The sequence below is a fragment of the Anolis carolinensis genome, chromosome 2 (assembly GCF_035594765.1).
Source record: "Anolis carolinensis isolate JA03-04 chromosome 2, rAnoCar3.1.pri, whole genome shotgun sequence".
Lineage (NCBI taxonomy): Eukaryota > Metazoa > Chordata > Lepidosauria > Squamata > Dactyloidae > Anolis > Anolis carolinensis.
This window is the reverse complement of record NC_085842.1, coordinates 116,905,608-116,932,573: the sequence shown is the minus strand read 5'-3', so window position 1 is coordinate 116,932,573 and position 26,966 is coordinate 116,905,608. Positions and strand designations below refer to the sequence as shown.

The window sequence follows — 26,966 nt, the reverse complement described above, 5'->3', positions numbered from 1 at the left end:
CAGAGGATGAATTGAGAACCTATGGAATGGAACAAAGAAATATCTTGCTGTTTTTTTCAAAAGTAATTCTATTGATCAGAAAATAAGTTGCTACGTAGCTAAATATACATATAGCTTTTGCAATTAGACTTCAGTAACTAGTGATTCTCTGGGTTTAATAGCACCATAGCTGCAGACATTTATTTAGGTTCAAACAATTTGGTCTCTGTAATGCCAGACTGGGAGGGACAGGCTACTAAGTCAGAATGGGAGATGAAAGCAGATAGAATTACGCAGTTATTTCATGATCCTCAAAAGTGCTTTTAGTAAAAAACCTATTGAGAGATTAGACATGTCAGAAGAAACATCCAAATAATATTTCACACTTGAATACATGCAAATGCAACATTTAACCATACCTAAACAGGAAAAAACCCCTCAGATTTATTTATTAAAATGTATATAGCTCACTTCATAACAAAACACAAAGCAGATTATAGATGAAATCCAAATAAAACACAAACACTAATCAAGTATGATTAAAATGATTTAAAATATGAAATTGTTTTATTTGTTGGCTAATAAATATAGCAGACTATTTAACAACAGCAACAGTATTCTGAAATGTTACCCAGTCATTACAAAAGAGTGAAAAAGTACATTTGAAGTAACCAACAGAATTGAGCTAATAAGGCGCCTGATACCCTTCCAAAAGCAGGAAGTTCCTAAATGAAGAGCCACAATGAAGAAGGCCTTGCTGAAATAGATGCTTCATGAGCATTGATCTTAATAAGGACCAAAGTGTGGCTACCTCTAAAGATCTAAGACAGTGGTTCTCAACCTGTGGGTCCCCAGGTGTTTTGGCCTACAACTCTCAGAAATCCCAGCCAGTTTACCAGCTGTTAGGATTTCTATCTGGGAGTTGAAGACCAAAACATCTGGGGACCCACAGTTTGAGAACCACTCATCTAACAGGTACTTGAGCCTTAAGGCTTTGCAGGCCAGCATATGTATAATGCAATAGACTAGGCAGTGAATAAGCAGCTAGGTCAAATAACAAAGGTGTTAATAAGTGTAGTTGTTAATATTCCTCATTTTTTCATGGTTCTAGCTGGAGCATCCAAACTTGTTTTCAAAAAGTAACACCATGCCAAATGTAGTAATATTCCTGATGCAGGGGCTCCCAATAAATGTAACTATGAATATAGCTTTTTGTGACATGACATCCCCTCAGATGAGGCTGTCATACCACCTTTCAGTCTTTTCTCCATGCTAAATATTCCCAGCACTTTTCCTCATAGACCTTCATTTTCAAACCTTTTGGTTATCCTCCTCTGACCACATTCCAGCTTGTCAGTATCCTACTTGAATATGGTGCCCAGACCTGAACATACTACAGTAGAACCTCTGTAATTGGAGTTAAACGGGCGGACCTCAGCTCGGTTTACCCAGATAACTCGAATTACCAGGCCCAGGCACCTGCCGAAGAGAAAAGTTTCCTCCCCTTTTGGCAGGCGCTTGGACACAGGGAAGTGGGAAACGTCAGGCTTCGCGCTTCTCTAGGTCCAAGCACCAGCCGAAGGGAGAGGAAAACTCTCCCAGCACAGGGCACCTAGCCAGCCAGCGGGTGGGTGAGCGAGGAGGAACTTTGGGGTCCTCCTCCTTCACTTGCTCGCCCATGCCTCGGCTCCCTCGCCATGCTGGGGCTGGTAGCACTGGCACCCAGCATGGCGGAGGAGCCAGCCAGTGGGTGAGTGAGTGAGGAGGACTTTTGGGGCCCTCCTCCTTCACCCACCTGCCCATGCCTCGGCTCCTTCACCACGCTGGGGCTGGCAGCACCGGCACCTGGTCTGGCGGAGGAGCGAGAGAGCGAGCCCACCCTCCGTCCCTCACTCACTCACTCGGCTGGGTCCCGGCAGCACCGGGATCTGACGGGGTGAGTGAGGGGAGGAATTTGGCTCCGTCTACATGGATGCTCGGACGAGTGGGGCTCGATTTAGCGGGTTTTTACTGTATTCCAAGTAAGATCTGACCAAAACAGAGCAGAGCGGCACTACTGCTTCCCTTGATTTGGACAGTATATCTAAGTTGATGCAAATTATAATTGCATTGAACGTTTTTGGCCAGTATCCTACTTGCTTAACTTGTGGTCTAATATGATCCCTAGATCCTTTGCATATGTCCAGCCAGGGTCATTCATCCTACATTTGTGCATTTCCTTTCTCCTACCTACCATATTTCTTTGATTCTAAGATGCACATTTTCACCATATAAAATCTCTAAAAATTGTGTAGTTTAGAACTGAAGATTTGTTTTAGAATTATTGGGGTTTGTTTTTTTTTTGCTATAAAGCTCCATTGAAATGAAAAGTTATTTAGTATGCAGAAGAACATGGAAGTTTTGATTTTAGTGAGGCAAATGTTCATTGGAAAAATTACCACAATTCCATATTCTCATGTGTTTTTGTTTTTAGTGTATTTCCTTGTTGTTGTCAGTAAATTGAATTCTATTATAATAAAAAATATTTGTTGGATAATTCAGCATTCTATTTTATTCTTAGAATTTATTCTTAGATATTTCATCCTTAAAATTCTAAAAGCTATTCTAAGAAATTTATTTTTTCTAAGATTTAAACCATTTTTTATTGGTGGTATTAAAATTAGTCTGCATCTTACAATCGATAGCATCTTAGAATTGAAGATGTATGGTAAATATTTATCTTATATTATCTCTGTTGCAATCCATGTGTTGTGACTGCGCCTTCGGGGATTACGGTTGATGGTGATGGAATTCGGAGAGGAAGAAAAAACCCTCGTGATGAGGGTTCACTGGAGGAGTTGCGCAGGAAGCGACTTAGAGAGCTATATGGGGAATCTTCTGAGGAAGATTCAGATGGGGAGATGGATGCTGAGGAACAGGTGGTGGCTGGGGAAGCAGGCACTGAATGGGCACAGCCACCAGAGATGTCTGGGGATTTGGGGCTTATGGATACTTCTGAACCTGGGGTTTCTGCAGGAGCTGATCCCAGTTGGGATGCTTGGAGAAGGGAGGATGGTTCTTTAAGTGTTCATGGGGCTAAGTGTGGGCAGGATGATTGGGACTCTGACGAATTGCTAGGTACTCCAGATCCACGAGCTCTAGCTGTGTGGAGTTCAGACTCTGAGTAGATTTGGGACACCTGGTGTTTGGGTGTGAGTGTTTGGTCACCCAGGAGGAAGGGGAATAAAATGGGAATGTCTTATCGTGGACCTGTTTTGGATGACTGCACCCTCTTCAGACTTTGGATTGAATTTGACCTGGCTTCTGTCTACGCCCTCTGACTGACGGCTACTCCCAGCTTCTGACTATTGGTTTGTCTTTCGGAATTTCTGCTGCCTCCTGACCTGACCTTGGATTCTTCTGACGACGGCTATTCATCATCCCTTTGAGGCTCTCGGCTTATCTGCACCGTGGAAGCAGCTTTACTGCTTTTCTAGTTTGTTTATTTTCCAGCAATTAACTCTATTTGTTTTCCAAAGCTGAATTGAAGCGTTATTTAGTTTTTTATTGAATGCCAGCATGGGAAATTAGCGTGGCTCGTTTTGAGTTATTATTGTCCAATCTACTCTCGAAACACTGAAAAGTGAAGTGTTTCAAGGATATTTCCTGTGTTTGTTATTTTTTGGCTTATCTTCGGAACAAACTTTGTTTTGTATGTTAACTGGCGTCTGACTCTTGACATCATGTTGTTGCTTTTGGACCAGGTATCCAACCAGTTAAAGTCATTTACACTTCTTATCCCACCCTGTGGGTTATTATCTACCCCTTCTAATTTGATGTCGTCTACAAATTTGATAAGCATGCACTCTATTCCATTAGCAAGTCATTGATAAAGAAACCTGTGGCATCCCACTAATCATTGTTCAAGTTGAAGAAGAGCCATTGGGTTGGACCCACATTTTATCAGTTTGTTTGCAAGAATATCATGCTGAACTTGTTAACGCTCTTACTGAAATCAAGGTATGCTACTTCCACAGTATTGCCTTCATCTACCAAATGTGAAATTGTTACTAAAGAGAGTGAAGATTAGAATGACATGGCAAGCTGTTAATAATCACGACATTATTTTAATGTTCACAAACGAACACTTCAGTGATCTTCTATAGACTCAATTCTAGTCTGACATCAAACTGATAGCTCAGAAATTGCTTAGTTCTGAATTTCTCCCATTTTAAAGATTGAACAATACTAGCTGCCTTTTTGTGTGCTCAGATATATTGCCTACAACTTCATTTTTTTTAAAAGATTCTGTCTAAATCTTTCTAGTGGTGATTGTTTTATCCAAATTCACAGTATTCTGTTGTTTTAGTACATTCAGGAACGTAGCATTTGGGAATATGGGGGAACTGATGTGTCATGTTACCAACCCACCTGAGAGTAATCACCTGTGCAATTTGCTGGTTTGGAGTAATTTATGAGTTATGTAGCATAGCATGTGTCTAAAAATTCTAAAGGGATATTTGTTCATCTTTGGTGTTCTTGACTTCTGAAGAAAAGATCTATATATGATATGTAATTTGTTCAAAATTCAAATAAGGAGAAAAAAGTTTTCTTGACATAAGGTTGGAAGTTTAATTTCACAGGGCATGGGACCATGTAACCCAGAATGGCAAATTAATATGGGGCATACTCTGAAGAAGGGCACATTCTCTTTTCAAGAAATGTTTTATAAAATATTTGATTCATTCACATACTATGCTATTTTAAAGTATTTTAAGCACAGACATGTTCTAGAAATAAATGCTAAGAAAGCAAAGGTCATAGTAATTAGTATAAGGGAAGCAGCCCAAGAAATACAGTCAAAGATCCAAATGCATCTATAAATGCTTTGGAATCTGAATAAGCAGTGGAATCATAGAGGTGGCCCAGACTAGTGTTTTAAATATGAAAACAAATGTGCAACAAAAAAACTTAGGACTAGTCTTGAAGATGCCCATTGTGGGTGTATCCTTGATTCTGCCATAGGGCTTGAAATTGTAAAGATTAACACAGTGATCGTGGGAAAAGGGGTAGAAACCTCTGAAATGTAGCTATATCATAGGATGTAGAGAATTTCCTGAACCAAAAAAAAGTATTGAAGGTAATGTATTATTTTTTAAAAATCATAAAATGCCTGGAAGTAAATATTTTAGTTGTGAAATGAAAAATAAAAATATAAACTTTCACAGCTGATGATTAATTGTGAAATAAATGTGGAAGCAATCATAGGACTCCTTAGCTATAAAGTCTTAGAAAATTGTTTAGATGCAATAGAACACCTTTGCTTAGAACAGCCACATTGAAGAACAATTTAATAATGGTAATGCCCAATCTCTCATAGATGGAGGATAGACAAAAAGATCCTTTAAGTAAAACCTTTTTTCACAGACTCAGTTCTGCTTCTCATTTATGGTTATCAACGAATCATAATTCTTAATGTTACAAATTCCTGTGGAAAGCTATTATCTCTCTATTTCATAACAGTTTGTGCCAATAAATCCAGGTCCACAAACTGTTGACCTCCTCCTCATGTGTGCTGCTGTTTTGGCTACATAAACAGCCTATAAGGATTTATTGGCATAGACTACTGAGAATTTGAGAAACAGAAATCCAATTGTGATGCTGGTGGAGGATTCCAGTGCAGCGTCTGGAAAGCAAGGAGGAAAAGACATGTAAAGAGAGAGCAAAAAGTAGCCGTTTGTTGTTTGTGTTCATCATGAGAAGGCAAATGTCTCTAGGGACAAAATTACAAACTGCCCATGGGAGAAGTTCTGGATGTAAATGTAGCTGGGAATTGAATTCCGGCAGGTCTGTACACCACCCCAAGAAAACGTTTCCTGCTTTGTCTTACTCTTATTATATTATATTATTATATAAATTGGAATTCCTAAAACTGGTAATACAAATTCCAAAACAAAAGTGTGACATTATCAACACTGCTTGTAGGAAGGGTCTGCAGGTTGAGAGAAAATGACTTGCCAAAGTTCTGAATTTCAGTTTGTATGGGATCTTGCTGCTCGACCTCTGAGGGATCAATATAGCTGTGTTGTCCAGGACCTTTAGTCTCCTTGTGCAGGTTGGGGGGGTCATGTGAAGGTAGAAGAGTGTAATAGTAATGCACCATTTTTCTCTTGCTTTAATTCTCACATTATCATTTAAGATGAGAGTATTGGGCAATCACCATGAAGTATTGTTCTCTGTTATATATGCCCTTTGCAGCTAGAAGGGCTGTAAAATTCCCAGACAACAATTATTCAGCCAACTTTTAACTACTCCCTTTTACCTCAGCTCTTTCCAAATCAATGGAAGCCCTTGTTTTCGTGAAGATGGCTCACGTGGCATTGATTTCATGAAAGCTGGATACAGTTTTAAATGTTCACAAGGCACCATAGGTTCAATTAAAAGTGATTACATTATTTTAAAGAAGCAAATCAAAATATCAAATTCTCTGTAAGTTGGTCTTCCATAACTGTTTGAAGAAATAATTAGTGTCCTGCGCTTGTTCTACTTTTTTTCTGTGTTCATAGATGGATTGTTCCCTTCTTTTGAAAATAAAGGACTGGTGTACAATGGTTATTTTAGAGCAGGAATAAGGATCAGTGGCCACCCAGTTGTTGAACTCGCACCTGAGAACCACATTTCCCTCATTCCTGTTATCAACAGTAAACAGACAAATCCCAGTATATCTCATGCCAAGATGAGGGTTTTTTTTGCCTCTTGGCTATCTTGGCAAATTTCAAATTGACCATGTATTGAACTTAAGATCTTATTTGTATATTCAGGCACACATGAGATATGCTTCCTTGTATTCTTGGATATGCTTATGTCATTTGGACATATGATCCCTTTTTCCCACACTTAAACAGCATGGAAATAGTAGTGTGGTGGACATTTTTTCTTCTTTTTTTAGTATCAAGTCTTCAAATTTACGCAGTGCTTTCGGAGAAAAGGGAACTTTCACAGTTCTTAACTTGCACTGCTTAATGGAATCTGTTGATAGGAATGAAAGAGGGGGAATAGCTTCTCTTTGTTTCTCAAGTTGCTTTAATCTTCTTCCATAAACTTCCTTGAGGCAAACATAACTAGTTTCCCTTAGAAATCTCACCAAGCCCACAGAGCTCTGTGGGATGAAAGGAGGAGTGCAAGCCCCAGACCTCAGAATGCTAACCTTTAAATACAGTGTTTCTAAAGGCTGTTTCATTCTGTACTATCTTTTTGAATCTAATTCAAATGAAGTGGTTTTTAAATATCTCGTATACATAAAATGTGTTTACTTGGCTTTTCAAGTGCACTTTTGAAGAATGAATAGTTGATCCCCATGACAGGTCCCGTTTCAGTGTCCATTGTCTATTTGATGCACTTTATCCGTCCCTCAGTTGAGAATAACTCACCGTCTATCCTACCCTAAGTCTTGTACTAAACGCAGCACTTTATCTATCTAACTCACCCATGGGGTTTATAATTTGCACTTCTCATACTCTGGCCTAGTTCGCCCTCATTTAATTCTTGTCTGGTTTTTTATACTGTTACAGTAGAGCCCCGCTAATCCGAGCCCCGCTAATCTGAGCCTCCGTATCATCCGAGGCGCCGCCGGAGGCGCCTCTCCCTCTCCTTCTCTCGAGCGAAGGGAGCTCAAGAGAAGCAGAGGGAGAGGGAGGAGGAAGCACCCCGCCTCTCTCTCTCCTTCTCTTGAGCGAAGGGAGCTCGAGAGAGGGAGAGGGAGGAGGAAGCACCCCATGAGCGCTGCTAGGCAGCAGCGATCGTGGGCTGCTTCCCAAGGGGCGAGGGCTCACTGAGGGACATCTCCCTGGATCTCCCTCGGCCAGGCCCTTGTTGGAGGAAACTCTTTCCTCCAGCAATGGCCTGGCCGAGGGAGATCCGGGGAGACGTCCCTTGGCCAGGCCCTCGCCTTATCCCAGAAGTTCAGTTATCTGAGATTGGGCCCGCCCCTTTATCTCGGATAACCGAGACTTTACTGTTACTGTTCCTATTTGACTATTTTTATTATGTTACTGTGTTAGTATTTTTACCTGCTGATGACGCATGTCATGTATGTATTTTACTTTGTTTTATTGTAATTACCTGGGCTTGGCCCCATGTTAGCCGCCCCAAGTCCCTTTGGGGAAATGGAGGCGGGGTACAAAAATAAAATTATTATTACTGTAATGCAGTCATTTTCAAAATCTGTTTCTTGGAGACTTTTACAGTAGAGTCTCACTTATCCAAGCTAAACGGGCCGGGAGAAGCTTGGATAAGCGAATATCTTGGATAATAAGGAGGGATTAAGGAAAAGCCTATTAAACATCAAATTAGGTTATGATTTTACAAATTAAGCACCAAAACATCATGTTATACAACAAATTTGACAGAAAAAGTAGTTAAATACGCAGTAATGTTATGTTGTAAATACCGTATTTACGAATTTAGCACCAAAATATCACGATATATTGAAAACATTGACTGCAGAAATGGCTTGGATTATCCAGAGGCTTGGATAAGCGAGGCTTGGATAAGTGAGACTCTACTGTATTTCTGTTCTAAGACATTACCTTTAAATATTTAAATAGACCAAAGATAAAAGACAACAGTAAGTGGAAATGTTTTTCCTCCTGCATTTCCTGATTAATTGTTCAGTTTGTTGTTCTGGTCATTTCTAACAATGAAAGAAATAGAATACTGAAATTTTATTTCTTTGCCTTTTGTAATAATAGAAATTATTTTAACTGGGCCAATGAATGATAAATCAGACTGTAACAGATGGCACAAAAACAAAGAACCAGGGAAATATGGACAGGTGCAATAAACAACCACTTCCAAGTGACCAGATCTAGAAGCTTTATCAAAGTATTTTTTCTTCTTTTAGAGCAAAATTTTCCGATATAGCTAAGTGAAAACAAGTTGTGTAATATTTTGTACATGGGTAATTTTACGTGAACAGCCAGTAATTATCCAATATAATTGAAGCAGTTGGAATGAATGAAATGTAAAGCATAGAATAGACATTTGAGCTTCCAGCAAAACATTACCAGAAGGTTTGATTGGAACCTGAATAGATCAGCCAGGAAAATGAGCAAATGTGCTTCACTACAAAGTCCCTTTACTTTTTCCACAGTTGCACTAGGTCGTAATCAGCCCCTGAAAAAGGAGAAACCAAAATGGAAAAGTGATTATCCAATGACAGATGGACAGCTGCGCAGCAAGAGAGATGAATTTTGGGACACTGCACCTGCTTTTGAAGGCCGCAAAGAAATCTGGGATGCCTTGAAGGCCGCAGCACATGCATTTGAGAACAATGACCATGAACTAGCACAAGCAATCATTGATGGTGCAAACATCACATTACCCCATGGTAAGTTGGTCTGTAAACGGATGAAGTTGTGTGTATGGAAATAGATTTTACTTGGTTAATTCTCCTAAAATTGAACTGTTGATAAAGTCACATACAAATTAACATGATGACTGTCTTTAAAGGTAATGCTGCAGAAATCAGTTGAACATGCTCAGGACTCTTCTCCAGTATGAAGTGTTACAAAATAATTTAAAGATAAAAAGTGAGCCTAAAATGAGATTGGGATCCGGTATAGTTGGTAGAACACCACTGTGATGTTCTGTCATGCTGTCCTAGTTAATAACCTCTCCATTGCCTTCTGCACCAACTGTATTTTTCTATTGTTTGCTATGTCTTATTTGCTTATTTTATTTGACTGTTGTATCATTGTTTTTAGCTCTAGATATTCATTGTAACTGTTATATTTTGTTTCTGTTTTGGGTTTGGCCCCATGTTAGCCGCCCCGAGTCCCTTCGGGGAGATGGTGGCGGGATAGAAAAATAAATTATTACTATTATTATTAAGGCAGTGCTGTGCCTGGTGTCTTAAAGCAGTCTAATGTGAAGGATACCTGAGCCTGGATGACTGAACCCAAGCTGTCTCTAACCATTTGGGCTCCTTATTGCTGGTTCTGCTGGTAGTACATATTATGTGCCAGAGAAGCAGCTTACATTTCCAGTGACAAAGGTGGACTAAGAAGTGCTCAGAAGTTGCACATCTGTTCCTTAAAAGGTACTTCAACTATTTCTAGTATAGCAAGAACACCATTCTCTTGGACCAATGAATCATCCACTTAACCTACTTCTGTGTTATCTGAATTAAACTTCATTGTGTTGGTCAATACTTCAGCCAATTTTCCTCTCCTTCTGACATAAGTAACCAAACCACTGGTGGCAATGTATGAAGTTTGATACGAATTGGCAGTATTGGTAAATAGTAAGGAAGCTAAATGCCTTCATTAAATGCTTTCTCAGTTACAACTCAGGACTGTTTTTTTCATTATTGTTGCTGCTTTAAAGTCATTCTTTACATCCAGCATATCTTCAGTAAAAGGTACCATATATACTCGAGTATAAGCTGACCCGAATATAAGCCGAGGCGCCTAATTTTACCACAAAAAACTAGGAAAACTTATTGACTCAAGTATAAGCCGAGGGTGGGAAATCCAGCAGCTACTTGAAAATTTCAAAATAAAAACAGATACCAATAAAATTACATTAGCTGAGGCATAAGTGGGATAAATGTTTTTTGAATATTTACTGTATTTCAAAGAAAAACAGTAAGCTAACTCTGTAAGTGCATAAGTAGGGTCAACAAAAACAATATGGTATCAACAATAAATTTATAATAACCATCATTATTATCATCATCAACAACAACAATAACAACTTCCTTTGTATCCTGCTCTATCTATCTCCCCATGGGGACTCAGGCCGGCTTCCAACATAGTAACAGGCAAACATTCAATGCCTATATAATCAATGCAGAGCTAGATATAGCTCTATAATTATATATACTAATTTCACATTTGCATTTCCCCCCTGAAAAGTTTGCAAATCCTCTCTCTATACATGTGCATTTCCCTCCTGCAATATTTGCAAGTCCCATTTATCTATGTTTACATCTATCTAACATCTGTGTGTGTGTGTGTGTGTGTGTGTGCATATTTAAAAGGCCTATATCTGTATTAATATCTATCTATCTAGACATTGCTCTATATATAATTATATCTTTATAGGACTTGCAGAGACTTGCAAACATGTGAGGGGAAATTCATATATAAAATTAATGTATACATATAGGTACAGATATACAGGTACATGGAAATCTCTAGATATCTATATGTATATAGGATTTGCAAAAACCTGCAAACATATGAGGGGAAATTCATATATTAAATTAATGTGTTTGTAGGGGGAAATCTATATATTATTTACAAGCTTTGGGGCATGTATTTGCCCAAGGAAGAAATGCAAGCAAAACCCCCCTAAAAACAACTTTGGCCTCTTTTTTCCTCCCCTTTCCACCTCTTTTATTTCTCCCTCTTTCAAACTCTAAAAGTAGCCAAAAAAAAGGCTTTTTTAAAACTTCCCTTCCTCTCCCAAAAACCCACCCCATTTTTGTTTCCTTAGGAATAAAAAGAAATACACATCTTCTGTTGCTCTTCTTTCCCTCCTTCCCTCCCTATTGACTCAAACGTTCTTGCAATAATAGTAATAATAATAATAAATCCTGCAAATTTGCAAGAGTCTCTCTTTTTCTTCCCCTTGCAACCATGCAATCTTTTTCTTCTTCCTGGCTTGCAAAAGGCTCTCACTCATCCTTCCTTTCACTTTTGAAAACCTTCTCTTCTTGTCTCTCTCGCTCTTAAAAAATAAGATAACTCCAGCCTGGAAGGAGAAGAGAGAAGGGAGGTTTTGGAAAAGAAAACATACTGTAGTCTCCAGGCACTGCTGCCTGGCTTGACCATGACCCGATTATAAGCTGAGGGAGGCTTTTCCAGCTTATAAATAAGGGCTGAAAACTTGGCTTATCTTCGAGTATATACGGTATTTTGCGTAGAAATCTTCTTTTCTGGTAATTTGCTGCTGTTCTTTGTAGTCTCAACACAGTGTTTAAACGGTTCCGGCCCAGCTTATCTGTCCAAACGTGTCTCCCTCTACGACCCACCTCGAAGCTTAAGATCATCAGATGAGGCCCTGCTCACGGTCCCGTCAGCCTCACAGGTGCGGCTGGGGGGTATGAGAGACAGGGCTTTTTCAGTAGTGGCTCCCCGCCTATGGAACGCCCTCCCCATTGAAGTCAGGAAGGCTCCCTCCCTCCTATCCTTCCGTAGGAAGGTTAAAACTTGGTTATGGGGCCAGGCTTTTGAATAATAATTGGCAGCGTTAATTATTACCATATACGCTGAAACTCAATCGACAGACCCAGTTTTTTTAACTGCTTGCCACCCCCAAGTGCCTGCCCCTCCCTCCCAACCCCGGTTTGGGTATTCCATCTCTAAAAGTTTCGCCATCACTGCCCTAGGTGCAGGCTTCCTGTTGTGTATACTTTATCTGCCTCATTTATCTTTCCTCCTCACCACAAATTCTTATGAATTTCCACTTGTTTTATATAGTATTACCAATGCAGATGCATTATCTTATTCCTTTTTTTGTCTGTTGGAGACAAGTATGAATGCTGCAATTAGCCAAAATGATCAGCATGTAATGGCCTTTCAGCTTCAAAGCCTGGCTGCTTCCTCCCTGGGGGAATTTTGTTTGGAGTGTTGGCTGGCCCTGATTTTTTCATGTCTGGAATTCCCCTGTTTTCAGATTGTTGTTCTTTGCAATATTTTCTGTTCTTCTACTGTCTGTGTAGATGAAGGAGTGCCCATATGCAGTGCTCGAGCTCACACATTCAAAAAGAAAGGCTGGGCCCCTCAGAAAACAGAGGATTTGCCAGGCTTTGATGATGCAAGGCTATTCAGTACTATTCATGCTGGCCAAAAATGGATTCCCCTAGGTAGAAATCAACCAGGCAAGTGGGGTTTATATCCCTGTGGAATAATGTCCAAGGTGGGAGAAAGAAATCTTGTCTGTTGGAGGCAGGTATGAATGCTGCAATTAGCCAGAATGATTAGCATGTAATGGCCTTTCAGCTTCAAAACCTGGCTGTTTCCTCCCTTTGTTGGGTGGTGTTAGCTGGCCCTGATTGTTTCCTGTCTGGAATTCCTATTTCAGAGTGTTGTTCTTTATTTAGTGTTCTGATTTTAGTGTTTTTTAATACTTGGAGCCAGATTGTGTTCATCTTCATGGTTCACAGCAACACAATAAAAATAATATTAATAATAATAGTAATAATAATGACTCTGATAATACACACTACTTCTCTCCCTCCTCAGCCACCTGCCTGGGGGAATTCTTTCTTGGGAGGTGTTAGGTGGCCCTGATTGTTTCCTGTCTGTAATTCCCCTGTTTTCAGAGTGTTGTTCTTTATTTACTGTCCTGATTTTAGAGATTATATTGTTCTGTTTTATTATACCACAGTAATTTTTATATATTATATTTATAATCTTATATTATTTGCTTTGAACTGGATTATATGGGACCCCTTCTACACAGCTATATAAAATCCACACTGAAGTGGATTATATGGCAGTGTGGACTGAAAATAATCCAGTTCAAAGCAGATATTGTGGATTATCTGCCTTGGCAATCTGGGTTATATAGCTGTGTGGAAGGGCCTTGAGTCTACACTGCCATATAATCCAATTCAAATCAGATAATCTGTATTTTATAGGCAGTGTGGATCAGGCCTAAGTGGGCCCTGCCTGTTGTCATTGTGGCTGAATGGGTTGCTGGGAGACAAAGGGGGTGGGGCCTAAAGGGGGCAGGGCCTACCCTTCTGACTGGCAGCCAGGGGGAGAACGGCTCTTCCTCATCCTCTGTAATTTGGACTTTACTTTTCTAGGTTTTTTTTATTGAAAGACATAGATTGGACGACTATGTCTTTTGTGGCCAAATTTGGTATGATTTGGTTCAGTGTTTTTGTTGTTTACTCCATGGGAAAAACACACATTACGTTTATATATTCAGTGTTACAACATCTGTCCCTTTCCCTTTTAGGGTATATGTCACAAAGAGGTAAAACAGTTTCTTTTCCAGTAAACTGCCAATTTCATAATGTCTTTAAATAAATGAAGATTGGATTGTTCTGTTCATTGGATGCCAAAAGGGATGCTGTCAAACTGGAGAAAATTCCCTACATAAAAGAGGTTGCTGGGGCATTTTAAAGTTGGGCAAAAGACAGATAAGGGGAAACATGAAGAAATACCTTGACATATTGGTGTGAACAAGATGGATAAAGAGGTTGTGCAATTAAATTGACTTATAGAAAATTCATAGAAGAAAAAAGAAAGTACCTCTTCCCATGAGTTTTCAGAGAGTGATATTTGTTACTTGAAGATATAGTGGTGGCCATCAACTAGGACAGCCTTAAAAGCCAATTAAACAAATACCTTGAAGATAAAGCTATGAAAGTAGTATTCTTGTACTGTAGCTGGCAAAATAGCTCCACTTTTCAGGATCTGTTATAATGCATGACACATCAGAGTTCTCTTTACTTAAAATTCAGAGGGAACTGTTGCAGCAAGGAACACAAAAAAAATTGTCTTTATTTTAAATGCCTTAGTTGACTCAGACCTCACAATAGCCATGTGCTGTAGCCACAAAGACAAGAAACAAAGCTCAAAGGTAGTACGAACAGGATCAGAATGCTGAATGGAACTGTCCAGTAACAGGCATATTATAATCAGCAATTCAATGAAATAGATGAAGCGAACCAAAGGAAAAGGTATAAGAGACCTCTTCCACAAGATCCAAGAAATTAAAGGAAATGTAAAATGTGTGTGAGTGTGTCTTGTGTGTCTTGAGGATAACTTAGGAAATTGAGAGGGTATTTAGATTCTTTTGAGCTTCTAGATGTTTACAGTATTTTGGAGGTTGGGGTTTGTGCTTAAAAGGCAGAAGCCATGGCCATTCACACAGGGAATTTCAGATTTTAAAGTAGTTCAAATTTCAGAATTTTAGATAAGGGGATGTCAACTTGTATTCACACATCTTGATATTTAAGATTAGGCATTAACATGCATGCAACTGAAAGCTTGGGGGCATCATAAATATTTAAAAAATTTCAAACCTCATTGTCTTTATCTCATTGAGCCTTGTGTATGCAATTATTTTAAGAATCTCAAGAGTGAACAGAGCTTGTTACATCTTAATTGAGATCATCAAAGGTAATTTTATATGTTTACCAGAATATTTACAAACTTAATTTCAGATGTGTTAATCATTTTAAAAAGACAACAGGCCCGGGCTGTGGCGCAAGCTGATGAGCAGCCAGCTGAGACCAATCACTCTGACCAAGAGGTCATGAGTTCGAGGCCAGCTCGGAGCCTGCGTTTGTCTTTGTCTTTGTTCTGCCAAGGCATTGAATGTTTGCCTTATATGTGTAATGTGATCCGCCCTGAGTCCCCTTTGGGGTGAGAAGGGCGGAATATAAATACTGTAAATAAATAAATAAACAGCATATATTTAGGGACTTTTAGGTGACCATACTTTGACAGAGAGTGGTGATATCTAACTATGCTGTTTTATTTAATCTTGTTTTAATGCTTTAATTTAAAGGGGTTTTTTTTAAGCTTTTTACGTTGCACTAGTTCTATTAACAGTTTGTCAACAGTTTGTCACAGATGTTAGGTATGGTAATCTTACTAATAGCATCAAGTAGATATCAATTTAGTTATTATGAGCCTTTTTGGCAAATATTCTAATAATACTAGTTTGTTCTACAAGAACTCATCTACAGTGTTGGTGCATGTCCCCTAAAAACACCACATACATTCCCATTTTTAAAATTGTTTTGCTTCTGGGAAATGTTCCTTGGTTTTATCTCCATCCACAGCAAATCTTCAGTGACCACAAACTTGCTTTGAAATTCATCCCCTTCTTCCAAGCCAAACAACCAGATAAAACAGCCACATAATTTTTTTCAAATAAGGAATTTAGAATTGCCCCAAATAGTGATGATACTCTCTAAACAAGAGGTGACTTGTCCAAGAGATCCGATGACTACATTCACAGTATCAAACAGGAGTTTATTTAAGAGTACAGAGTTAACATCAACAACTGGTATGTTTGAATGACACCCTTGCATATGCCAAAAATATTCTAGGATAGAAAAGAAATTCTCGGAATTGGGTTTTGATTCATTATTTAACTAAACATTACAACCTTTCTTTATTTGTATATGATTGTGATAATTAGCAATTTTAACTCAATTGTTTTCTCAAAGTAAAAGGATAATATCTTTTATTCCAATATGCATGTATGCATATGTATATATACTTAGATAGTGAACAATTTTTTTACTACCTAAAAAATAAATAGGAGACAGAATACCATTACTCTATAGCAAAAATAGCAAGGAACATTGTGGTGCCTTAAATTTTAACGACTTTTGTTTGATGTAAGCTTTGGTGGATTTCATTTCTCTGGCCCACTTCATGATTCAGATGTAACAGATTAAATATTTATTGTGATTCATAGCTAAAGTGGGAAGGACTCTACAAAAGGTTATAATTCTACTACATAATTCTTTTTAGTAATCAAAATGTGTGATAAGATTTTGATTTTACCAAGATTTTTAGTGCAGTGTATGTCCCCAAAACAAAATGTGCTGAAAATAACTTAGGTGTATGTGTGTGTGTGTGTGTGTGTATACATACATACATACATACATACATACATACATACATACATACATACATGTTGTGATGACTTTGGGGTCCACTCTGACAGATGTATGTTAATAATCCTGAATATATTAGTGATCATTAAACTATTTCAAAATACATTTTAATTACTTTTTGTGAATTTGATTGAAGGCTTTTGCATTTATCACTGAATTCATATTTTCCTCTAATGATCAAGTATATAGCTACTATGATTTGAAGCTTGTCTTTCCAGGAACTTTGGGTCATACTACTTTATTTTTGCAGTAACCTTGGAGCCTGTGAAGGACATCAAGCTTGTGATAAAAGTGATACCCATAGTTACGCATGATTTAGGCGTGGAATTTCCCTTTCCATAATCCAGTAATGTAATTATTACATTATATAGGTGGACCAAAAGTCATGAAGGGGTTTCAATATTTAATAGGTCCTTTAGTTTTTGTTTTTCATTTACAGTACTGTGTCATCTTGCCCAATATATATAGGACATACATTTCCATTATGTGTAAAATCAAATCTAATTAATGGCATCCAGTACCATAGTATCATATACAGTGTCTATAGAATCCCTTCATGACTTTTGGCCTATCCTGTACTTAGCTTTTCCTTTTGGACAACACAGAATTACCCATGACCCTTCGATTTTACATATACAGTACATACACATACACAGACTGCATTAAAACCTGAAGGTATTACATTTAAATTTTCAAAAATAATGTCCAAAGTATTTGATTATATATTAATTTTTGGTGATTCACGATTATCATATAGTTTAGCATACACAGTTCAAAAATTGTTATTAAGGTAGAAAATAAGGGCTGTATGTGTTGATTGTTCACTATTATGCAACAATTCACCAAGTTAATATTTTATTCCTCAATGTTTATTAAACCGGGAAGCATAACTGCTGAATTTGTACCGGGCTGACTTCTTTCCAGTGCAGAGTCATTGTAGCTTGTGGCAAAGGGGTAGTCTGAACTTAAATCCATACTTACTTTGCCACTGAAATGTTTTAGAAAAATATATGTTTTGATAACAAAATTTAAATTTCTGTTTTTAAAAAATAATACTGGCATTCCCTCCTTTTCCTATCTCGGGATGGAAGGCAAAGACAAAAACCTCTGAGAAGATTTTGCCAAGAAAAGCTTGTGATTGATTTGCCTAAGTGTTGCCATAATTCAGAAACAACTTGAAGTCACAAAGCATCAACCTAGCAGAAGGCTTTTGCAATTATTTCAGATACTTAATTATAGGCCATGGGATCCAAGGCAACACGCCAAAGGTTGAATAAAGGGGAAAGCTTTTAATATGGATATGGAGGAAGTAAGAGAGATTTTCTTGGAAGTTTCACAGAGACAATTGCAAGTATAAAAAACAGGATGAAATCTAAGTACAGTAGAGTCTCACTTATCCAACATCGCTTATCCAACATTCTGGATTATCCAACACAGTTTGCCTCCCACCCGGATCCACAGCTGTTTCTCTAGGCAGCAAGGACTGAACTTTTTATGGATTTAATTTCCAACAATGTTGCTACTGTAAGTTCATTTTATGCAATTCTATCTTTATTTGTAGTCAATTTGTTAGTAGTCAGTGTTTTTTTAAACAATGTTTTCAATATATTGCAATGTTTTGGTGCTAAATTCATAAATACAGTAATTACTACATAGCGTTACTGACTTTTGGACTACTTTTTCTGTCGATTTGTTGTAAAACATGATGTTTTGGTGCTTAATTTGTAAAATCATAACGTAATTTATAATAGGCTTTTCCTTAATCCCTCCTTATTATCCAGCATTTTAGCTTATCCAACATTCTGCCAGCCCATTTATGTTGGATAAGTGAGAGACTACTGTAAATAAAAATGTAAATATCAGTTCGTAACAGACATCATATCTCCCAAACCACTTCACCAATTACTACGATATTTTGAAACAACGCAGCATATGAACTGGTGAGTGTTTTAAGCTATTCATACTATGCAAATGACACACCCGAGACAGGTAAACACCTGAGACGCTGCAAAACCTCGCCACCCCCTCAGAAAGGGGATTCCCTCTGCGGAAGCCATGCCCCCATGAGGGAGGGAGGTTAGATTAAAAGAAGGGGAAAAAAACGGCACTGGCAAGAGACGTTAGAAAAAACCAAAGCATAGCCGGCAGCAGCCTTTTGCTCAGAAGGGCTTCACAAGGTTAGGCAAAGGGGGGGGGGGGACCAAGGAGAGGGAGATGCCACTGATTGGACAGCATGCCTGCCGCTCTAAGGAATCCTGACTTCCCATTGTGCACCGTCCAGGGCCTTATTGTTCTATCTCCCCGGTGCTGCCATTTCGTCACACCATTGGTTTTTTTCTCTCTCAATCTCGTCACCTTCTTTTCTTTCGCTGTGTCCCTCTGCCAGGCAAAGTAGTCCCACTCCAATCAGGCCCCGCCCTGTTTCAAGAGGCCACGCACCCTGCTTGCAACTACCCTGTTTCCCCGAAAATAAGACATCCCCTGAAAATAAGACCTAGTAGGGGTTTTGCTGAGTTGCTAAATATAAGACCTCACCTGAAAGTAAAGCCTAGCAAAGTTTTTGTTTGGAAACATGCCCGCCAAACAACACCAAAGCATGCCGGATTGGTAAATATACGTACCATAGATTGTTGTACATGGAAATTATGGTAGTAACAAGGAATTATTGATAGGATTTACAGTTTGTCTGGTTATGCTGGTTTGTGATGACCGCTACTGTACAATATATAATAAATGTTCATTTTTATGTTCAACGATAAGTGTGAATTCTTTTTCATGAAAAAATAAGACATCCCCTGAGAATAAGACCTAGCACAGCTTTGGGAGCAAAAATTAATATAAGTCACTGTCTTATTTTCAGGGAAACACGGTACATCCCTCTCTATAGACTTATAGAGATCATCAGGATACAATATAATAATAACAGTAATCATACAACAGTAAAATGAGTTTGGGGGAGGAAGAGCCACAGATGATGGGATATGCAGTACAGTCAATTACTTCAGTTCCAACAGACCACTGCGACTTGCACCAATGACAGATCAGGACCAAACCTGGCACACAGACCCCCATAACCCACTTTATGTCCTGGTGCGGTTGGAGGAGGACAGACCACGGGTGATGGGATTTGCAGTACGTTCACCTGAAACGGCTCTCACAGACCATTGTGACCCCCACGAATGATGGACATGGACCATATATGGCACACAGACACCCCATTACCCACTTCACATCATGATGCCGCCAGGAAGAGGATGGACCATGAATGATGGGATTTGCAGTACCTTTATCCGATTCAGCTCCAACTTCAACAGACTACAGAGACCCACACAAATGACAGGCCTGAACAAAACTAGGCACACAGATTCCCCATGGTCAACAGAAAATACTGGAAAGGTTTGGGGGGTTTCAGCCTTGATTTATGGGAGTTATAGTTCACCTGCATCCAGAGAAATTGTGACCCCACCGACAGTAGACTGGGACCAAACTTGGCACAGAGAGCCCCCATGACCAATTGAACATACTGCTGTGGTATGTTGGAATTGACCTTGATTATGGGAGTTGTAGTTTACCCTTATTCAGAGTGTACTAAACCTATCCGACAATGGATCTGGACCAAACTTGGCACACAGACCCAACATGGCCAACATTACATGCATGCAGGAATTCGAGTGATTACCCTGGGAATCCCACTCATTCCAATCGACATGGCGTTCGAGTTGAAATGACTTCCATTACCAATACGCCTTGAATTTACAATTACTATCAATAAAGCGCAGAATAATCTTATCATATAGCTGGAATTAAGACAATTGAATGGAAGGAAGAACGGAAGTCAAGTGCTTTTCTCTCCCCCCCCCCCTTGCCCCCCCTTCCTTTTTTTCCCTTTTCCCGTGTTTTGTCTTATCCCACAACTACCTATTGTGTACTTTTGGTTTTACTGTAATTTTTTACAGTAAAAAATATTTTTAATAATAATAATAAAGCGCAGGGGCAGTCTTTCCAAGTGTGCGGTTTGAAATTAAAAAAATAAATGCTTCTCTCATTGGCAATTTTACGTCTTATGCTCCATAGTCACTAAACTGTCTGACCTTAATGTTCATGCAGAAAAACGACAAACCAAAAATGTAGTCAATCCATGAGCATTACAATAAAAATAATTTTTGGAAAAATCCTCTTTTTCCTTCCTTTCCATACATTCCACATCGACACAGAAACGCAAGGCAAGCTATTAAATTGAATGATGTGTTTTTTTGCTGAATCTATGTTCGCTACAATACTTTTATTTACTTTCAGATTCATTACATATCATACCGAGCCACAGTGAAGCATGGCCGGGTTTAGCTAGTCATTAATATAAACCAAAGTTCTGTAGACAACTACCGATGGTGGGGCTGACAGACCAGTGACAAAGCAATGAAAAGCTTTGAAAGCAAGAACAAGAAGTTAATGATGGAGGCTTGGTAAGGATCTAAAAAAAAAATCTATGATCAGAGTGGGAAGGGAGGTGAAGGTGCTTGGCAGAGATAGTTCTATGAATAAGCCTAGTATCTGTAGCTGGAAGCTCAGCCAATTTTTAAAATGGTAATGTGATTTCCAAAGAACAGGTGACTCCCTTTGTTTGTATGGAGATCTGTCCAAATTTTAATTCAGATAATGTTATGATTGAAACTCCAGTATCAATTGATTCAGCACTTTGCTCTTTCCTTTAGCTGTCACACTTCTAAAGAAAGTCTCTAGAAGAAGCAGACCAATGGTAAGAATGCCTGTGAAACTTGATCAATGAAGGCTGTTGCTCTTGCTGCCTTAAATTTCGTTTTGTTCCCATTTCACTAGTTGATTTGATTTGATTTTATTTTTAAAAACAGGTGTCACAGGGTTCTTCATTTTCAGTGCCTCAGTTGCATAAATAAATATCAGTGGGTGAATGTGATGAATGGAATTCTACATGTTATTACTAGAATGAAAAGTACAACCCATGACTGTTCAGCATAATATAAACCTCCATCTGCTTCTGTCCCTCTACAGCAGTATGACAGTCTCAATAACTTGAATTACCACTGATTAAATGGTCACAGTTTCTAGTACAGTTTTATCCTGTAATATTAGTTAGCAAATGCACAACCAGGAATGGGTATTACATTTCATCTCTTTGACTAGCTTGTTATTTACAAGAATTAATGCTTACCCTTTCTTCAGCTATAATGGTTTTTACCTTTTCCTGGATGAGACCTCTGCAGAAGTAGTTTCTGGATCGCTTTGGTCCCAAGTAGCACGGTCCAAGTATATTCCTTGTAGTACCTCATTTGTTTCTTTGCATCCTATGCTGGTGAACTGACCTCTCCCACACTCATGAGAGGCATGGCTTTCACCTGTCTTACTCTGTCATTACAGATACTTCCAAGATAGCTTGAGGTGATCATACCCTGACATGACCATCAATAGCCAGTGGTTCAATATTGATCAATTGTGTCCTTTCAGCCTCCTTAAACTGCTTGTGATGTGAAAAGGGCTTCGTGTACTCCAGACACTGCTTTGGCTCAGGACCATTTAGGTGGCTATAGACAACATAATAGTAACTATTTATCACAGCAAGCAAAGGGGTATGCATTCTCACACTTTTCACTTCTGGTCATTTTGCAGGGGCATATTCCTTCTGGTGGTGCATCTTCTAGGTGTTAACAAACATCTTCACCAATGATCTCAGTAGAATGTCCTTCTGATTGGAAGATGGCCTCTTCCATTGCCTTTCCTCTTATTTAATCAATTTCTTGGTGTCCCTGGCAACTGTACTTGGGCTGTCTAGAAGACACACTTCTTTATTCCTCAGATGGATCTTTGGCTATATGCTTGTTCCCTGTTTCCTCTTCTCAAAAGAGTCATCAAAAATATCAAAGAGGACAAAGCAGACATTCTTATTGCTCCATGGTGGCCCTATCAACCATGGTTCTCCAGACTCCTCAGGTTGTCTGATTTCAACTTCTACCATTTCCTGAACCACTTAGATGTCCTCCCCATGCAGTGTTAAAGAATTTTCTACACAGACATAGTTACCCTCGGGATAACCACTATGCTCAGATTTCACCTATGTTCGGCCTATCAGACAGTATCCTTTGTGATTTCAGTGTCTCTCAAACTGTCGACAAAGGATTTCTATCTGGCCAAGTGGGTTTTTTTCTGTCCTTCCTATGGACAGACAACTTATTACTCAAACCCAAGGGGTCATCTGTAAACTCACACAACTTGCCCAGCTCCCCATTTCATGCCATCTATTTCACCAGATCTCTGTGATGGACTCAGAACTGGGCTTTGGCAGGGACACACAACATAAGGTCAGTAGGGAGTGGTGGACTTACTTCCAAAACACAAAACCTTCCAGAGATCTCTATGCAGGCGCCAAATGATCCACATATATGTAGTAACCACTCAAAGAACTACTGTTATAGGTAGGCAATCTGTTCATTTATATACCCCACATTGTTCTCAATACTGGTGCTCAAGGCAGCTTGAAAAACTCAACAAATGTCAAAGCACTTGCAAATACAGTAGAGTCTCACTAATCCAAGCCTCGCTTATCCAAGCCTCTGGATAATCCAAGCCATTTTTGTAGTCAATGTTTCCAATATATCGTGATATTTTGGTGCTAAATTCGTAAATACAGTAATTACAACATAACATTACTGCGTATTGAACTACTTTTTCTGTCAAATTTGTTGTATAACATGAAGTTTTGGTGCTTAATTTGTAAAATCATAACCTAATTTGATGTTTAATAGGCTTTTCCTTGATCAGTCCTTATAATCCAAGATATTTGCTTATCCAAGCTTCTGCCGGCCCGTTTAGCTTGGATTAGTGAGACTCTACTGTACATAGATTAAAATATATCAAACTAGCTGTGCCCGGCCACGCGTTGCTGTGGCGAAGTATGGTGGTATGGGAAATAAAGTATTGAGGAATTGGTGGTAGTTAAAGTAAAGGGTAAACGTTTCCCTCTGACATTAAGTCCAGTCATGTCTGACTCTGGGGGTTGGTGCTCATCTCCATTTCTAAGCCGAAGAGCCGGCATTGTCCGTAGACTCCTCCAAGGACATGTGGGATGACTGCATGGAGCGGCGTTACCTTCCCGCCGGAGCAGTACCTATTGATGCACTCACATTTGCATGTTTTCGAACTTCTGGGTTGGCAGAAGCTGGGGCTAACAGTGGGGGCTCTCTCCGCTCCCCCAATTCAAACCTGCGGCCTTTCAGTCCAGAAGTTCAGCAGCTCAGCGCTTTAACACGCTGTGCCATCAGGGGATATTATTTCCTAAAGGTTGTGAATATACAATATTTCTGATTGTTTGTTTTTTTTTGTCTGTTGGAGGCAAGTATGAATGCTGCAATTAGGGAAAATGATTAGTATGTAATGGCCTTGCAGCTTTAAAGCCTGGCTGTTTCCTCCCTGAGTGAATTTTTTGTTGGGAGGTGTTAGCTGGCCCTGATTGTTTCCTGTCTGGAATTCCCTTGTTTTCAGAGTGGTGTTGTTTGCGATATTTTATGTGCTTCTACTGTCTGTGGCCCTGAGAAAACAGAGGATTTGCCAGACTTTGATGATGGGAATACTTTGTTGGGAGGTGTTAGCTGGCCCTGATTGTTTCCTGTGTGGAATTCCCATTTTCAGAGTGTTGTTCTTTATTTAGTGTTCTGATTTTAGAGATTATATTGTTCTGTTTTATTATACCACATTAATTTTTATATATTCTGATTTTAGTGTTTTTGAATACTTGGAGCCAGATTGTTTTCATTTTCATGGTTGACCGCAACACAACAACAACAATAATAATAATAATAATAATAATAATAATAATAATAATAGTAATGATAGTAATGATAGTAATAATAATGACTTTGGTAATACACAGTGCTTCACTCCCTTCTTAGCTTCCTTTCTGGAAGAATTCTTTCTTGGGAGGTGTTAGCTGGCCCTGATTGTTTCCTTTGTGGAATTTCCAATTTCCCTGCTTTCAGAGTGTTGCTCTTTATTTACTCTCCTGGTTTTAGAGATTATATTGTTCTGCATTATTCTATCCCAGTGATTATTTCATATTAAAGTAGAATCTCACTTATCCAACATTCGCTTATACAATGTTCTGGATTATCCAACGCAGTCTGCCTTTTCGTAATCAATGTTTTTGTAGTCAGTATTTTAAATTAATTGTGATATTTTAGTGGTAAATTTGTAAATACAGTACAGTAGAGTCTCACTTATCCAACATAAACGGGCTGGCAGAATGTTGGATAAACAAATATGTTGGATAATAAGGAGGGATTAAGGAAAAGCCTATTAAACATCAAATTAGGTTATGATTTTACAAGTGAAGCACCAAAGCATCATGTTAGACAACAAATTTGGCAGAAAAAGTAGTTCAGTACGCAGTAATGCTATGTAGTAATTACTGTATTTATGAATTTAAACATGGCCCATCGAAGCCATTTATCTGGCCCCCACGGCACAAGGGCAGAAGGGGGTTGGGCTAAATGACCCAAGGGGTCTCTTCTTCTCTTACAACCATTATTATTATTATTATTATTATTATTATTATTATTATTATTATTATTATTAACATTGAGGCTGGGTGGCCATCTGTCAGGGGTGCTTTGCTTGTGTATATTGATAATCTTATATTATCTGCTTAGAACTGAATTATATGAGGCTCCTTCACAGCTGTATAAAATGCACACTGAAGTGGATTATATGGTAGTGTGGAGTCAAGATAATCCAGTGCAAAGCAGATAATATAAGATTATAAATGGGTTATATAGCTGTGTGGAAGGGCCTTGAGTCTACACTGCCATATAATCCAGTGCAAATTAGATAATCTGTGGAAGAGGCCTGAGGCCTAAATCTGCTGTCCCCTGGGCTGAGTTGGTTGCTAGGAGATCAAGTGGGCAGAGATTAGTCCTCTAACTGGCAGCAATTGGATAAAAACAATTATTCCTTTCCCTCTAATTAGGACTTTATTTTTCTTTTCTTTTTGTTGTATCAACCTAGAGGCGTGGATGATGGGTTGTGTTGTCAAATTTCGAGGTTGGAGGGCCTGTAGTTTCGTTGTTTTGTTGGTCGCTGTGAAGCCATCACTCATTTATATATATAGAAGTTATTGTTAATATTTAATTGAAATAATAGATTAGCAACAGTTTATAACAAATAATAACCATGATATATAGGGGGGTGGGGGCAAAGAGTCTTACATGTTTTTATTCTGTGCCCCTTTTATTATTTTTTATTATTTATATATATATATACACACACACACACACACAGAGAGAGAGAGAGAGAGAGAGAGAGAGAGAGAGAGAGAGAGAGAGAGAGAGAGCCCTTCTCCCCCAGGGGGACCCAGAGCAGTCTTACACAATGGCAAAATTAAAAGCCACATATAATACAAAATGTAGTAAAAACCAACAATCGTAAAACACACTTAAAAACCAATATCATAGCCAATTAAAACAGTAAAACACCGTGTGACCATTACAGCAGGGCCAGTAGAATTAAGCCAAAAGTCAGAGCCAGCCCACATTCAACTTCACATTAATCCAACAAGTACATCAGGTCCTATCAACCCATTTCCTAGAATGGGCCAAAAGCTTGGGTCCACATCCAGGTCTTCAGCTGCTTCCTAAAAGACATGAGTGAGGGAGCTTCCCTAATCTCCCTTGGCAAGGAGTTCCATAGCAGTGGAGCCACCACCAAAAAAGCCCTGTCTTGTCCCCGCCAACTGCACCTGTGATGGCGGCGGGACCGAGAGCAGGGCCTCACTCAAAGATCTTAATCTGTGGGACGGCTCATAGGGGGAGATACGTTCGGAGTGGTAAGTTGGACCATAGCCGTTTAAGGATCTATTGTATAGTGTTTACAGTGGAGTTTGCAGAAGATGCTTCATAAAAAGGAAAATCAGCCTGTTTAGCAAGTTTTGTAAATGCTGATTTGTTATCAATACATGTTTGATTTTATACTTATTTTATATAATCTGAGGTTATGTAAAAAATTGGGCAGAAAGGGTTGTGAGTGGAAAAGTTTAAGAAGCCCTCTTCTAAATTGCTTCGGTGTCAGTTTGAAGCCTCCCAAAGCTTAGTGGGCAGTTTTGAGGGACAGGAAGTGCTTCTGCAAAACTATCTATGTCTGATGTATTGTTGAAGGCTTTCATGGCCGAAATCATTGTAGTGCTGTGTGGTTTCCAGGCTAGAACATGGCCATACAACCATATGTTTGTCTTCAAGCATTCCATGAAAGGGGCTTGCCACTGCCAGGGGAAAGGAATGGATGGGAATATACTAGTTTCATGGGGGTTGTAAATTTCAGCCATAGTGCTTTG

General features: G+C 39.0%; 1 protein-coding gene across 2 annotated transcripts in view; it reads left to right on the top strand.

The window, feature by feature from the left end:
* ubtd2 (ubiquitin domain containing 2) overlaps positions 1-26,966 on the top strand; it is an 81,326-nt gene that overhangs the window by 44,546 nt on the left and 9,814 nt on the right. Inside the window, exons 2-3 of one of the 2 annotated variants that reach the window (XM_062970438.1) lie at positions 9,110-9,346; positions 11,927-17,698. In XM_062970438.1, coding sequence (XP_062826508.1) covers positions 9,110-9,346; positions 11,927-12,201 — 512 coding nt within the window. In that variant the 3' untranslated portion in view covers positions 12,202-17,698. Of the gene's footprint in view, positions 1-9,109; positions 9,347-11,926; positions 17,699-26,966 lie in introns of those variants that run through there. The other variant, XM_003217340.4, reaches the window with a different exon arrangement.